Here is a 17756-nt window from a genome sequence, read left to right on the forward strand (position 1 = left end):
CAAACTTCGCAAGTAGCCTTTTTGACTCAACTGTTTTGACACCAACTACCAATTCATTCTCTGTCTTAAGCTTCGATAGTCCTGGCACTCCCAACAGCCTTATCCTCCCCCAAACCATGTGAGCAAAAACAAAACCTGTTAACCACCAAGTCAAGGTTGTAAGCCTGAACTTCTAGACAATGAAAAATATATTTTTTTTAAACTGAACTGGATGCACTCATTGACTCTACAAACCCTGACATTCTGATAGCAACAGAAACCTAGCTTGACCCCTCCATCTCTTCCTCTGAATTCTTTGACCCCAATATATTTTCGGTCTATAGAAAAGACAGACCACCAAACAAAAAAGGCCAAAGCCACGGTGGAGTCCTTGTCGCAGTCAAGACAATAAATCAGTCCATGGAAAATGTTGAACTCCAAACTGACAGCGAAATTGTTTGGGTAGATGCAACTCTCTTTAATTCCAGGAAGCTCATTGTAGGCTCCTTCTACAGACCAAAACCAAACGATAGCACTTCCCTTGACAGTCTTAATGAGTCGATAGGCAGAATAAACCCCAACTCCAAGTCGATTATCCTCCTTGGTGGGGATTTTAACCTCGGCCATATTGACTGGATATCAAGCAGTGCTATCCCTGGCAAGTCCAATGCAAAGCACCACCAGCAGCTACTGGACATCACCGCAGACCACACACTCACACAACTTGTAGATAAACCAACACGTCAATATATGACTTTAGACCTTCTTTTTACAAATTACCCAGCCATCGTAAATAGTATTGAAATCATACCCCCTTTAAGCGAAGCTGACCACGATATTGTTATGGCAGCCATAAAAACCTCCCTTCAAAGTTGGTCGGGTTTATGAGAAATGTGAAATAATGAAGCACGTACATATGGTAGATTTACATAAAAAATAGCTGTTTATTATATAATTATTTCCAATTTAAAATACATTTACTAACAACGCAAACAGGTAAATCTAAATTTATTCGCATGTGCTCATACATTGAAAATACGTGCACTTAAAGCTACTTGCAAAACAGCGTAAAACGTCACATAGCAGTTCGTGAATGCATCTTAAAACATTAATACGACATAAGTAAAAATCCATGTAAGTACCGACAATTAAATGTTGACGATAGTTACATAACTCGCAAATTCTCTGCGATTCTCTTTTTTGTTAATCCATGCATGTTTTATGTTCTTATATAACTTTAAAATACTAAAGATAATACAGGCATCAAAGTTCCGATATGTATCTCGTATTAGAATATCACATACTAAGATTTAACAATCATGTATGTACTTATTTAACAACAATCAGCATAATCAAGTTATATGCAATATCAAAGAAAACAATATTCTGAAAACACATGCATGTCGAAGAAAACCAGGTTAATATCAAGTGTAATCCGCAACTAAATCTTAATAAAGCCAATTTCCAGGATTAACCATATAAAGAAAGTGTCATCCCATAACAGCCTGTCGGGCTACACAGCCTCATATAGAACAACATTGTTCGCACGTGAATGCATACTTTTCCCCATTTAACACCTGTAATTGAATTTATTCCAAACACATTTTATCGGTCACCTAATTGAAACCCCCAGAAGCAGTCTGTTTATGGGGCCAGCGCTTCCAACGATTCTTCCGGTATGACGTCAATCACCCTTCCGGTTTTGATGGTCAGGACGGTCTGTACCACTTCCGGACTGGAAACGGAGAACACTGGCCAAAGAGGCTCGGACATCTCGGACACCACAAGGTTCTTAAACCGGAAGACGAGTTTCTTGTTCTTGACGTCGGTAACAATCCAGTGCCGGCGGTCGGCATCCAACAGGAAGCCGTAGTACAGGCGGACGAATGTTCCCGGCGGCGACTTGGTGCGCGGTGATAAGGCGGTGTGACTCAGCAGCTGCCCGTTGTGCCATGTCTGGAGGCATACCTGTAAAACAGTGTCAAGCTGAAAATGTGCATTTGGTAGGACTTGTACTTGCGACCCATGTATGTGTATGTGCAGTCGTCTTCGATAGATCTTTTACAGATTACTTGGCGTCGTGATTACGGATCATCATGATGACGATGATGATGATGGTGATGGTGGTGGTGGTGGTGTCATTATCATCATCACCACCACCACAACCACCATCATCATAATCATCATAATCATCATCATCATAATCATCATCATCATTATCATCATCAAATGCCTCAAACGTGGTGCCATCCTCTATTAACCCATAAATGTCAATCGATTGAAGACAATCTGGAAATTATGCAATTGCGATCTTTCTCTAAAAATTATCGCATGAAACTTCATCCCCCGTGATATCTGTTTTTATGCTTGTTGGTTAGAAATCCTGAGTGATTTATGACTTAAGGTATTATCCTAGATTCATGATACAGATCTTCGTGTTATGGTATATAGATAATGCAAATTTAATTTCTAAAAGAGCTCAAGTTTTATTATAGATATTGAGCTTCAAATTCATGTACAGATAATCATCGTTTTATTTAGTTAATCATTGCATAGCTCTTTGTGTGTCTGTTGTTATTGTTCATACCGGATAGAATTTAAAAAAAAACACTGAATGTGAGATAACGTATGAACATATGGGATATGGCTTTACTTAATGTTATGTACTAACTGCTTTTAAAATCAACAAAACAATCGTTCATTAGATTAAGAAAACAGTTATGCGAATATGACTATACATTTTTGTTTTAGATGAGTGTTAACAAATAAAGACTGCGCGCACACAAAAAAATAATTGTATAACATGGGTATAGTAAAACGCAGTATATGCTTTGGTACGTACAGACAAGCTATATCACGGGAGTGAACGTTTGAGAGTGATCACTTGCTTGATGTCTAGTGTAAAACTTCACCTCAAGAAAACCGATTGTTTAAAATGCATAGATATTTCACCACCGTATGTAGTATTAGTTTTATAATTGATTGAATTTCACTTAGTTGCACAAAATTAACCTCAAACTACCTTTCCACACACGTGACATCCGCGCGCGCTGACACACCATGCGTACGGGTGGCAATCGACGGACGGGTGGCGGTCGATACAGTCCAGCTTGGAGAGTCCGATCTCGAACACGTGCTCCTGGCGGACTAGTTTGTGGATCTTGTACACTATTCCCACCTCGAAGTAGTACAGCCCGGACTTCTGGATCGGTCGGCTGGCCATGGCGCCGCGATACAGGGCCAACCTGAGAGGAGGTTATAAGTTTTACTATGTGAGATTCGATACCACCCTTACCTGGTTACCTGTTCACTATCGTTGAAGATTAAAATCGTAACTTTTCTGAACCGTGGGCGTTACCCCTTTCCCGGAAGTTACTTTCTTATTTACGGTATATATCACTTGCACTTGCCTCCCCTGTTCTCTGCCCGTGCGACGAGTGTTGCTTCCCTTGATGATCTTTGCCTTCATGGTTTTCCCTTCCTCCAGGATCTCCACGAAGGGGCTCGATGTGGTGGCATCCAGCACAAACCCGGGACCTGAGGAGGGGACGGGGCAAATAAGAATACACAATACTATCGTTAGGCGTCTCTCATTAAAAGGCAAAACCTGAAAACCCGTAAAATGGATGAATCTCGTATAATAAGTAGATAACAAATGCGTCCATACCTTACTCATGGCAGCGTTACGAGCTAATGCAAACATTTACCTGCAAACTGTTCTAATATTCCATTGGGAAATGAAATCTAACACCGAATATCAGTTTGTTTATTTATCAGTGCATGTACATAAAATAGTATAACAACATAATGTATGTTTTCTCAAATGACATACAAACAAACATTTTCTGACATAAGTGAGAAAAAATCATTTCATGCATCACTTAGATACGTTTTGTGACGCATTTGTAGTCCCTTAGAAAGATAAATTTAAGTAAAGACCTTTCTTACTGAATTAAAGTTTTAAAGGCTTCAATTCCATCCGTTAGATACTGATGAGCAGTATACAGCATACAACATGAACAGACCGTGCGTTACTCGCAGGCTGTTCTAGTTTTATGCTTCTCCACATAGCCATTTTCCCTTTACATCTGAGTGGGAAAGGTTTAAGCTTGCACATTTTCACGTACAACTTAGTAGACGACTTACAGATCACATCTCCCAGCATGTGGTCGGTGATCGGGGACATGTTGTCACTGAGGGCTGCAAAAAGAAACGAAAATGCGACGGAAAATAAACAAACCCGCTCGATCATATTTTTGTGCCGATTTTCTTTTTGGTATTCAACTTTATGTGGTCGATCATTTAGCTACAATTTATTATATTCGCTTTATATTGTAGAAATTTAAGGAAATACTGATATACTTTGATACGGAAGATTTCTGTAAATGAACAATTGTAAAAACTTGGATACATAAATGAAGTTTGTATCATTAAAATGTTGACCAAATTATAATTTATTATGGGCCTACCTATCCTTTATTTTTGGAGTTGTCATCAGAAACAAACACGTTTTTAGACATCCACGCGATATTCCTTATGATCGGCAAAAGCAATATACGTGATATTATTAAATATGTGATCAATTCATTACATCGACATTTATATTGAATGAATTCAAACGATGCCATCTCTTCATTAAAGATGTATGTGGGGCAAAGAAAAAGAATTAAAACTTATTCCGTATGCATAAGAAACGTGTGAACTAAATGAATAAAAATGAATACAGTCAATGTGCCTTTAGTCATAAGTACATTATGTATCGAGTACCACATGTTGCCGTCTGTGCAGGGATCATTCTAACGTGTATTTGTTGAATGTGATTGGTATCGAGGGCTCCCATATTACCATCGCACTATGACGGAGTCGAGGTGCCCTGTGTCGTGCAAGATACGTGCTCAGATCAACGGACATGCTTAAACCAATATGACCTACAATTTTAACCAATCAGATGCTTGCTTTAAATGAAATTTGTTTTATTAAGACCTCTGGAAATATAAACAAATAAAACGGCTAATATACACCTCCATGCAGCTACTATCCTATTTATGTTATTAAAAGGTTAAGGGTCGAATGCACTCTACCTCGGTTTTATAATATGACTCACGCATAATATAAGTAAATGTATTGCTGTGTACAAGTGATTCAAATATTTCTGTTTCGAAACCCGTGTATTTCCATAAGACTTTAACAAAGTGGTATACGATGCAGTGATATAGTTTAGTATCGCATGTCTTACCGCTTGGCGTAGCAGTCCTCATGGGACGACCCATACGGTGTTTCTCTACCGTCTCCCCATGGGCGTCTGCAAACATCAGTTCATAACAATGGTTGAACTTTGAGAAATCAAGCACCCGTAATTGTTCAAATTAAGCAAGAACCATTTCTTGAAAGAAACTCGTAAATAAGGGTACATATTTGGCATTCAGAATGTTCAACATGAATGACATAAAATCTAGTTTCTTAAAAATTTATACATATGAAGAAATCAAGGAATTGAAACAAAGCAAAAACATATTGTTCATAATGAGGAGCAAACTGAATACATGTGCCGAGATTATAGAATTTAAACGGTGTAATACGACAGCGTTTACTAACGCAGATTCAGCCGCTCCACGGTGTGCGGGGACGATACGCGGAACACATGGTCGGTCTGCATGGGCGTTCCGTGCAGGAACACGGTGGCCCGGTGCTTGCCTTTGGCGGTGCCCATGAAAATCGCCTTGTAGCGGCCGTCGCCACCGGTATTGTCCACCACCGTGGCAGCCCGGCGACGCCCGGATGGGTCGATGACGTCTACGCGTAGATCCACTCCGCCTGTAGAACAAACTAAGGGGTGTTGCATGATAAACAGGTTTTGCAGCCAACACGCGGCTGGTCAAAGAAAATATACGCGATTAAAATGGAGACATGTTATCAAAACCTTATCGAAATATTAGAAGGTCGTTTCATTCCAATAATCCGCTAGTGATGGGCATCTGATAAAGAGGTGCAACCCCTTGCTGGTGACTCCTAAGTTACTCCCCTTTACTCACCGCGATTTATCATGGACACGTATTACAAAGAAATCGGAAAATGACTGGCGCAAAGAGTGTGTTGTTTTTTTTAATAAGACGTCAGCGAATTCAAGTCTCAACGAAAAAGTCATTTATTGAAATACTACAAAATTCAGTGCTGATGAAAATAAATGGTTTCACAGTATTCAAATCAGTACATTGTAATCAGAAGAAAAATGACATTAAAAAGAGATCTGATTAAAAGGGTGTTTGGCATTTAAAAACGCGTGGACATGGATTAGATGCGAATGCGAAGAAATGAAGTACGGAATAAATGACTGTCCCAAAACTCTCACTTACTTTTGTTAATAAATTCAAGCAAACAAGTAAAATATCATAAAGTAAATAGTTCGTTGGTAAAACACAATATGAGAGACGAGTACGGCCTAACATACCCTCGTTATTTACCACACACCCCAATCAGCATTAACTTCTTACTCAGTAAAAGGATCAAGACCATACACCGTATAAGCAGTTTAAAAACATAGAGATAATATCGGAATGAAAAGCATTACGAAATTCACGCATTTCAAAATAAGTGTTCGCAAATCGTTTTCATTAAAAATGTGCTTTTAAGTTGACTTGATTGATTTATTTAGGTTGATATTATCACTATCGAGACGGAGTAGTATATTCTTTGGTATCGATATTATCGACTTGATTTCGAGAATGCTCTCCGAGTTGGAATCGCGTCCATGACCTTTCCTTCGCAATAAGTCCAAGTACACTTAACGAAAGCGAGCGACCGCAGAAAATCAAATACCGGGTAACGATGCACAATCACGCACGCAAACACCTACCCTCTGATTGCTGCAGACCCTCGCTATCAAACAGCGTTATGTTCAGTGCTGTCATCTCGCGGTCAACGATGACGTCATGGGTTTCCACGTGCGTGTTCGGTCCGTAGGCCGATGTCGTCCAAATGGCTCCCATATCTTTCACGTGCTTGTTGAACTCCTCGGCGAGTTTCGTGTTCTTGAACTTGATATCGTCGTTGTCGTGCGGTATCGTGTCGAATTCCTCGTCGCGCAGGTGATTCAGGCGCTCGATGATCGTGTCCTTAAAAAAGAGGAACTCTGATTGGCTGCCGTAAGTGGCAATATTTGCGGAGAATTCATTAGCGTCCTCCATACTGTTGATGTGAAAGTTTATCCCGTCCAGTTGGTTCTCGAGCCGCTTCTTCTTTTCTCTCGCATTAGCGTGTGACTTGTCCTTTAGCTCCGTCCTTCTGCGCTCCAGAGCTTTGACGGCGTTGTCGAAAGCGGTGTCGATATTGCCTGTCGTGGTCTGTAGATTGGTGTCAAGCTGGTCAATGGTCGTCTCTATGGAAACGGCAGTATCCTGCGCGGAGAGCGTCCTGTGCTTCACATCCGACATCAACCCTTCCACGGTGCGCCGAATGTCCCCGTATACTTCCTGAATTTCCCGGAGATCGTGGCCTTTGGACTCCTGGTGATCCGCAACGGCGCACATGGCGCAAATCGGCCGGTCGCATGACTCCGAGAGGCAGTAGAAGGCGTAAGGCTGTTCCTCGTGGCCGGAGACGGTGCAGTAGTGCACCGGCTGGAAGTCATCCAGCGGCGCGTCCCGTAGCTCCTCCATGGACATGATGTGGTGGCGCTTCGTCACCTTGGTGCGGTTGTGCGCGTCATAGCAGTCTGCGCATAAGAACTGCGCACACTCCTTGCAGCGGTACTTGGCAACCTTCTTGCTCGTGCATTCCTGACAAGCGATTTCCGGCGTGCGACCCTGGACCTGCATAATAAAAGACGGTGTTTAATTTCGTTTCTACTGAAATACTCGACCATTCAACATGTTTTGAACCTCGAAGTTGGTTGGCTTCTTTAATTTTCTTCCAGCATGTGTAAGACGTAGTCCTTTACCCAGTTATAACACTAACGCTTTATTGATAGTCTGTCACCTACACACGTTCTAAAAGTAAACGGCAAAAAATGAAATTCCCCAATTTGTGAATGGAAATGATAGTGAAACCATTAGGGTTTCACAACTGGTTGAATCAGCATGTTAGATTATACTTAATTTTAGCTCGATTGTTAACCGATACTGGACGTCATTGCGAAGAATTATCTCCCTGCGGGAATTTAATCCGAATTTTTTCTGTTAGAAAGACAGATTACATGTAGGCTACACAAAAGCGACATTTATAAATATGAATACGTGATTATTATCTTATGAATTTCCCTGCAACGTTCATGGACCTGCCACATATCAATACATTATTCAAAGAATACGCGTTTGGACTGCCATAAGTTGTTTAAAATCATAACCAACCAAATCCTAAGTATTCAACAGAATGAATACGTTTAACAATTATCAAAACGTTACTATGATAAGCAAATCGTAACTTTGAATCATGTCAAAATATTAAAATATAACTGGCATTTTTCTGTTCCATTAATGTATAAGGACGTAAATTATGGTTTCCCATGTGACAGTAAATACTAAATACTGTGTACAAATGGTAAACATATGCATAGGTTAAATAAGTTCGACGCATTAACAGAGGCGGCTGTGAATTAAATGCTATAGACTCCGACAGGTAAAAATCTAACGATAATTCAGCGACATAAACCTTGGTGTGGTTCACGAGGAATAACCTCGTCTCGTCCTCTCGGAACTGCTCGATGTCGCCGTTGGGTACGCTGTGACGAATCTCGCACGTGGGACACTTCACGACGCCGCGCGTCGCCGTGGACTCGAGGCACGAGGTGCAGAGCGCGTGCAGGCACGGGAGCACACGCGGCATTTTCAGGAAGTCGTTGTACTCAAGCTTGCACTCCGGGCACTCCGTGTACTGCTGGCGGATGTCTTCTGGGTGCAATCCGCTGCTTCCACTAGGCGCCGTCTTGGCTACCGATGACGTCATGTTGTCCTTTTCTTTACGGGAACTGGGAAATATCAAAATGACAGATTGCTTTATTTTCACGAAAAGCATGTATATGTTAAGCAATTCCTAGGCTTTGGTGAAAATGTCCTGAATAAAAAATTTTTTTTCGTTGTTCAATGAAACTTTTATACCCGTAGAGTATTACAGCAATACAATAGTACAATCGCGTTATTTTCTGTTTGCTGCAAGTCATTTGTTGCATGTTTAATCCACATTTCAATTTAAATTTAAAAAAATCTTTCCGGAAAAACGTAATAGAATCATCGTAAAATTGCTTTATCTATGAAACTGTTTACTGAACTTTAAGAGAATATAAATTGCCTTAAAATGATCTGTTTACAAATGGTTTTGTGATTTAAATGTATTGACTAAAAAAAAATTGGAATAACCTAAAGTAATTATGCAAATCTGTGAACAGATCCTTTAACGGCAAATCGTTCGAACATCTCTATTCGGACAAAAACGTCAAAGCAATACTTCTTACAGCACCTTTTAAATCAAACAAGTCTGCGTCTTCCTTATATGATTTAGATTAAGGATATCGTAATTTAAGCCAATTTGTCAACCGCGATTTAATAAAGTGTGTTTAACTTGTAACTTTTAAACATGCGTACCTGTTCATTTCCTACAACCAAATATTTACAAACTAATAAATTAATCCAATTATGTTGTGCTAAGCGAAAATGTAAGTAATAAATGAAATTAAGTTTGCATATATTACGGGCATGAAAGAAATACCAACCTTTCTTGAAAGTTGTCCAAACTTCAGCTGTCCTTAACGCCTTTGATATGACAGGATTTCACCCATGAATAGAATTATTGCAAGCACCGCTCTCAATTCTTTTTGTAGCAATTGATACGTGACTAAAAGCGCTGTGCTTAAAACGTATATTGAGACAATAGAAAAGTTAAATTGGATTGTTGTTGTAAAACAATACGACGCTAGCAGTTCGATATATTGGCTATTTACCGTAAGTTCGAATGTAACGAATGATTTAAGGTATCAAATACCAATTAACTGGTAAGATTGTTTTATGTCTGTTATCAAATACATTAACCAGCATGTTCCATTGATATTTTTAGTAACACTTCAGCGTCATCATTTACAAAAATAGCAGCTTAAAAGTGGTGTAAAAAAGTTGTAATAGTAGGTGTTGTACGAGTAGTAGTTTTTGCAGAAGCAGTTTATAAACATAGCTATAATATCGGAATGAAAAGCATAACGAAATAACGCATTTCAAAATAAGTAGCAGATGTAGAAATAGTGGTAGTAGCTGCAGCAGTAGTAGTAATTATAGTAGTAGTAGTATTACCAGCAGCAGGTGTTGCCAGTTGTACCAGTGGTAGTAATATACAAAGACACATAAACATATATTTGTGTAAGTTTTATTTTTTCTATTATTTTCTAAAATAGAACACATAACAGATCGCTTAAAATCCCAAAGAATAAATTGCGCACCCTCTGTTACCAAATAAACTGAACCACATTCATCAAATTTTAGCCCTAATGTAGTGTGAATGAACACTGATGAACAATATATTTATAATCTTAATGCAACAGAGAAAATAAATATGTCCAGTTGAAACAATTAAACATGTGATCAAACTCTGACCTTGCAGATAAAATTAAGAGTCATAGATTAAAACTTAGTTAATGGAATGATGCTCAGTATTTAAGTGTTTTATTTTTATATAATATACCTTATTTTAACATTGCAAAGCCACATAGCACCTATGTGAATATGCCCATTTGAATATTTAAATAGGTAAAGCCCCAGTAGCAACAATGTATATAAATGTCGTGTTCTGAGAAAACTGGGCTTAATGCATGTGTGTAAAGTGTCATCCCAGATAAGCCTGTGCAGTCCGCACAGGCAAATCAGGAACGACACTTTCCGCCTTGAAACTAAAAATACCATAAAAGCGGAAAGTGTCGTCCCTGATTAGCCTGTGCGGACTGCACAGGCTAATCTGGGATGACACTTAACGCACATGCATTAAGCCCAGTTTTTTCAGAACGCGACTCATAACATGTCAGAAACAATCATTCAAGCATTTAAATGTATATGTGATTGAGTTGTTATTTTAAAGCTTGAGGCATATAATATCATTAAGACATGTTGAATGTACCTCTTGTGTAAACTAGAGCTATGATGTAGAAAAGTTATTTCTTAAATGAGGCTCAATGTCAAAATAACTTCAGGTTTGGAAAAACATATTCATATAACACTTTTACATACTAGAAATTGATCAGATATTCATTGTAATGACTTGGGGCACGTCGTATCTGATGTACTGTAGTGACAACGCATTCTTGTCCCACTTTTGCATACTAGTATATTTAACAAATCAGCCATTAAACAAAATGACTTGAGGCAAACTAAAAATGTGCATATTAAAACTACATCAATACACCAATGCAACATGCAAGTATATTGAAAGGACCAGATATTCAACTACATAACAAGATGCTGCATATAATAAACACGTATTCCCTTGGTGAGAGACTTGTCAGAATAGAATGACTGTCCCATTTAAATAAATCAAAAAGAAGGTAAAAATGAGGCCAGGTGAAGTGTGTGGGGTGATTGTTTAAGTGATTCTTTTCAGTAAGTAATATTGATGTAAAATAAAAAGTCAATTTGGCTACGTCAATAACTTTTACCTTATAAATTTGTCTCAATCCAATAATAGGTAAAAATAAATTCAGGTGATGTGGGCTGTATAGAAATTCATAGATAACATCCATGCAACTATCAAAGCTTTGTAGCAAGACATAATGATGTTTAACGAAAAACATCATTCTGGCTTTGTTAAGAATGTGGACCTTCTGAATAAGCCTAAACCCAAAATGAGGTTAATATTGAGGTCAAAATGAGACAGTTGATGCGGGTGTTTTGATAGTGTTCAAAGACATCATCCATGCAAGTATGAAAGCTGTTTAGCAAACGATTTTGATGTTAGACAAAAAAAATTTTTTGGGGGTTAAGCTCTTAAAATGTCTTTATTTGGGTTAACCTCTTGCAATGTCATTTTTGGGGTTAACCTCTTGCAATGTCATTTATTGGGTTAACTCGCAGTCTGTTCAGGTTTTATGCTGTTTGCTGCTCATCAGTATCTAAGGTTTGGAGATGATGCCTTAAAAACTTGAATCTCGTAAGAAAATACTTTAATTAAAAATATTTTTTTGAGGGACTACAAATGCGTGAAAATCCGACTTTAAGTGGCAATATAGAGGCTTTGACCATATCCACCATAGGTCTTGGATGACAACATGGTGACACAGATATGTTGCGTAAAACAACATTAACATGCTCCATATATGTAAGACAGTCAAAGCTTCCAGGTAGATTAAGTTTAAACTGTCTTCTGCTCTAATTATTATAATTTTATTGCTTTGTGCATGCAATTTAATTCAAAAATATAATGCTAGATAATTACACACATTTGGATTCGACACTATGTATTTTTAAATATTGTTTGCAAAAGCATGATTAGTCTAACACTACTGACAAGGCCAAATACAAGTCTTGTGGATAGAATATACATGTTTACAATTATAAAAGAGGAATGTTTACACATTGAGTCTCCCTCTGAGAAAACTGGGCATAACGCATGTGCGTAAAGTGACGTCCCAGATTAACCTGTGCAGTCCGCACAGGCTAATCAGGGACGACATTTTCCGCCTAAATTGGATTTTTGCTAAGAAGAGACTTCATTTAAATGAAAAATGTCATAAAAGTGGAAAGTGTCATCCCTGATTAGCCTGTGCGGACTGCACAGGCTTATCCCCACACAGGCTAATCTGGGACGACACTTTACGCACATGCATTATGCCCAGTTTTCTCAGAACACGGCACATATAATTAGCATTTGCAACAGTATCAGTACTATTAACATTTACTGATAGTATATCTACCTTTTCAATCATTTACTATGCTGAATGAGGACACTGCATCGTTGTATAAATAACATTTCAAAACAAGAGCTGTCACCATAGGATGACTTATGCCCCCTATAAACGCTTGATAGAAGTTATGAGCTTTTTTCGAAACCTAAACGCAGATTTCGAAAACTAAACACGGACCCTAAGTTCAAGGTCGAGGTCACAGGGGTCAAAATTTTTGTGCGTATGGAAAGGCCTTGTCCATATACACATGCATTCCAAATATGAAGGTTATATCTCAAAGGACATAGAAGTAATGAGCATTTTTCGAAACCTAAACGCAGATTTCGAAACCTAAACGCGGACCCTAAGTTCAACGTCAAGGTCACAGGCCTGGGGTCAAAATTTTTGTGCGTATGGAAAGGCCTTGTCCATATACACATGCATACCAAATATGAAGGTTATATCTCAAGGGACATAGAAGTTATGAGCATTTTTCGAAACCTAAACACAGATTTCGAAACCTAAACGCGGACCCCAAGTTCAACGTCAAGGTCACAGGGGTCAAAATTTTTGTGCGTATGGAAAGGCCTTGTCCATATACACATGCATACCAAATATGAAGGTTACATCTCAAGGGACATGGAAGTTATGAGCATTTTTCGAAACCTAAAGTGTGACGGAAAGACGGACAGACGAACGGACAGTCCGATCACTATATGCCCTCGTACCGGGGGCATAACTATTGAAATGATTGAAATAAAAAAAAAAATAGTTCCTAGTCAAGATTGTGAAAAATATTGGATGTTAATTTTCAAATCAGATACAGTAACATCACACCAACTCAAAGTGTGCCAACATGTCTACAGTTATGGACAAAATAATTTATACTCATATGTGTACATATAAACGAATGAAAAATCAACGAAATCATTAACAAACAACCACTTAAAAGTAACATTACTACTCAAAATCAACGAAAATTTCGTACAATATTTCATAAAATAAAGCTAAACAATTAAAAATCATTGTTCCTTATGGCAATTGCCGAAAGTTCAACGCCAGATGTGGTCTGGTAAAATAGATGTTTTTAGATACCAAATGCTCGCTTTTATTATTGTTTTGCATAATGGCAACATGGTACCATTTTAGTGTTTGTGTGTCGTATGAATAGATATATTCGCTGGCAATTAACATGGAATTAATTGTGTCACAAATAAATAAAAACAAGCATTTTGTATCTACAAAAAATCTATGTAATCATACCACATCTAGCTTTGAAATTGTGGCTATTTCTATAATGAACACCGATTGCTAAGGTGTTAACTATATTTTACGCAATACTTTATGAAATTTTCGTTCATTTTGTGCGTTATAGAGGCTTTAACAAAGGGAATAGATTGTAAGAAAACACATAGAATGCACACTATTTTAAAAGATATACAAACACAAAATGTCAATCAATCACAGTCATTCCTTCATTTGATTACAAAATCCCGGTAACATTGTTCTACAAAAACAACATAAGATAATAACATGTTAAACAAATAATGAATACTAAAAAAAACCATTTGCCCCAAAAGTATCACGTTGACCCAAAATAATTAAAAGTAAAATATGGAAAATGTCAAGGTCGAAATTAGCTGCTGTGGGTGTGTAGAGTGTTTATTGATTTCATCCATTGAAGTACCAAAGCTTTGTGGCAAGTGGTATTTATGTTGAATAAAAGGTAATTTTGATTATTGAAGAATTTTGACCATTTGAATAAGTCTACATGCAAGTCCAAAAGAAGGTCCATACTAAGGTCCAAAAGAGGCCAGAAGATGTTTACATGTTCAAGACATCATTCACTCAAGTATCAAAACTTTATAGTTAGCATTATTGATGTTTTACAAAACATGTCATTTTGGGTCAACCTTGTACAAACAGAAGACTTAACCAGACAAACAAACCACCAAAGTCAAACAGACCAAAGGCTTTATCATCTCCCATCATCTTCGGATGCTTGGGGCATAAATATTGGAAACATTAGCATTACTTTTTTTGATAACATCAATATAAACCTATTAGATTTCGACCACATATCTGCCTATCAAATATGAAGATACAACATTAACCAGTAAAAAATAAAATAAATCATGTACTAGTCACACTTTCAATATTTATTTAAATAGCATATCTTACAATGCTGTGAGATTCTGAATATGAGTTTACTTTTTGTATACATTATGGATTAAAACTATGCACTACAGTTGTATATAGTGTATATTTAGTGTATATAGCGAGTCCATTTGTGGAACTAGATGTAGTAACAGGAGTGTCAACCTGTCACAAAATGTGTGCTTTACAAGAACTTGAAAACACTGATCAGTGAAGGATGTAATAACTTGTCGTAAAAGAGCTGGAGACAACAAGAAACATACAGACACAAAGATCAGGTTTCCATGCTTCAATGGTCTTCTGAATGTAATGATTGTGTAATCTCAGGTAAGCTACCTAAACACACAACTTCATAAACATTCCGCCATCCAAATTCAATGAATACATTTTTTTTAAAGTAAAAGTGACCTTGACTTGAATAGCCCAAAGTGCAACAAAAAGCTATGTCTGCATACAACATGAAACTAGGTATGCATGTAAACTACAAATGCACATCATTTCTGCACAATTCTCCGATAATAAAACTCAAGATAAAAAGTTGGAAATGTTGTCTTATTGAAAGTAGCAAACCTTTATCTTGCGTCATCTTGCTCCAGCTGGTTGCATGAAAACTCAAGTTATTTTCACAGATGACCCAATTTTATTTAATGCTTTCCGATGGTTTATAGAGAAATATCAGTGAATTAAATCTGATATTTAATTGATACAAACATTGAAAAATTACAGTGAAAATTATCAATGATTTTCATTGTTTTACCGGAACTATTTTTAGATATCTGGTTTCTATATTGTAACCCCAAATGTTACCAAGGGCAACTACTCTGCATTTATTGTTTATAAAAACATACAGATTAGCTTCCTTTGAAAATACATGTAACAACATTTTGGGGCCCCCAATGGAAAATTATATTGTCCGGAATAACAAAAATAGTCATTTGTAAGCATAAAACAAAAAGAAAATTTGTTGGATTTGTTTTAATATTGATTTTACTTTCACTACTGATCAAAGAAAAAAAAATTGTTCACTCGTCGCTGCGCCACTTGAGAAAATATCATTTTCTATGATCACTTGTGAATTAAAATCGGTATTCCACCAAATCCAAAAAACATCCTCTAGATCTATTAAACTTTTTGAAATAGAGAGCAGACTTGTAACTCCTGTATGTTGCCTACCTGCTCTAAACAGTTGTTCCCATAATTATTGTCTTTCTTTAAAGGGCATACACAAAATAAAAAATGTATAAAATAAGACTAAAAGACATCAAAAAATGAGTCCCCAAAAAAATCTTAATTTACTAAATACAAGTAGGAATCGTTTATTATTTGTTAAACATGATTTGTGTTAAAATGCCAAAACCATAAAATTTAATTGCTATTAGTTATAAACAGGAGCCCCAAAAAAAAGCCCTGTAAAAGTAGTATATAACAAGAGATGTGTTCGTCAGAAACGCGATGCCCCCTATTGTGCCGCTTTGAAATTAAAAAAATTATTATTATTTTTGACCTTTGACCTTGAAGGATGACCTTGACCTTGAACTTCCTCCACTCAAAATGTGCAGCTTCATGAGAATGCAGCTTTGAAATTTTTATATATTTTGTTTGACCTTTGACCTTGAAGGATGACCTTGACCTTGAACTTCCACCACTCAAAATGTGCAGCTTTATGAGATACACATGCATGCCAAATATCAAGTTTCTATCTTCAATAATGCAAAAGTTATGGCCAACGTTAGTTGTTGTTTTTTTTGACGGATGGACAGACTGACATACACACATACTGACTGACGGACAGTTCAACTGCTATATGCCACCCTACTGGGGGCATACAAATATTTTCCCTTTCAAATCTTGTATAAGATATTCATAGATTTAAAAAACTATAATAAAGAAAACTGAAACCAAACATAAAATGCCAATCTGATTTTTGTGTACAAAGTTGACTATAAATCACAATTAAAGCAATGGAATTCTTTTTACCTGTATAGCTTGTCAACAATAAATTGATACTTGCATGTAAACACTATTATCATTATGTACACAACTGAATTTTGTCCTACATTAACAATGGATTTTGTTTCACAATGGATTTTACAGAATAAAACCAATTATAACACTAAGTTAATAGCATATTTTCATTTTTACTTAAACACATTCCAGGATGAAGACAACTTATGAAAATCATAATGGCAAGTGGCAATTGTTAGTGTTTGAAAGCTATACTAGACATTTTATGAGATGCCCTTGATTGCATTTTCTAGACTTCCTCCATATATTGCCATTATCACCATTAATGCAAAGCCAGTAAGGAGTCCTAGATTCTGCAGTATATATATAGCGAAGTGATTCATGTTCTTGTTATCTTCTACTTCCGTGGCAGCATTCATTTCCGGCATCTGAAATAAATGGACATTGCCTCCTGTTACTAATTGAACAAGCAAATTTGTTCAATTGATATCCCCGCCAAAATGCTTCTTGAAACAAAAAAGTTATATTTGACACTCAAAAAAGCAATTTTTCAAGATAGAAAGGGCCATAACTCTGTTATAAACAGATGGTATACAATGCCATTTGGCGTGCATCATCCTCTTATCCATATATATATATACTCATACCAAGTTTTAATGAAATCCGCCAAAGCACTTCCAAGATATGGCTCCGGATTGACGGAATGACAGACGGACGGAAAGATGGACGGACGGAAAGAAAGACGGAAGGACGGACAACGCCAAAACAATATCCCTTCGCCTAGCTATGGCGGGGGATAATAAAG

The 17756-nt window shown here is 37.3% G+C and overlaps 2 protein-coding genes across 3 annotated transcripts in view; both read right to left on the reverse strand.

Annotated features, from left to right (window-relative positions):
* Window positions 1-1009: 1009 nt before the first annotated feature.
* LOC127845896 (tripartite motif-containing protein 45-like) lies at window positions 1010-8919 on the reverse strand. Its single transcript, XM_052377105.1, has 8 exons — window positions 8626-8919; window positions 6833-7787; window positions 5575-5793; window positions 5216-5281; window positions 4126-4179; window positions 3390-3516; window positions 3002-3224; window positions 1010-1947 (listed from the first exon to the last, which is right to left on the reverse strand). The coding sequence occupies exons 1-8, from the start codon at window positions 8917-8919 to the stop codon at window positions 1624-1626; spliced, it is 2262 nt and encodes a 753-aa protein (XP_052233065.1). The 3' UTR covers window positions 1010-1623.
* Window positions 8920-10309: 1390 nt separating this feature from the next.
* The window catches only part of LOC127846093 (metal cation symporter ZIP8-like), a 113317-nt gene continuing 105870 nt past the window's right edge, over window positions 10310-17756 (reverse strand). For both annotated transcript variants that reach the window (XM_052377279.1, XM_052377273.1), the window contains one exon: window positions 10310-17379. In XM_052377279.1, coding sequence (XP_052233239.1) covers window positions 17215-17379 — 165 coding nt within the window. In that variant the 3' untranslated portion in view covers window positions 10310-17214. The remainder of the gene's footprint in view (window positions 17380-17756) is intronic.

Source organism: Dreissena polymorpha, chromosome 1 (assembly GCF_020536995.1).
Source record: "Dreissena polymorpha isolate Duluth1 chromosome 1, UMN_Dpol_1.0, whole genome shotgun sequence".
Taxonomy (NCBI): Eukaryota; Metazoa; Mollusca; class Bivalvia; order Myida; family Dreissenidae; genus Dreissena; species Dreissena polymorpha.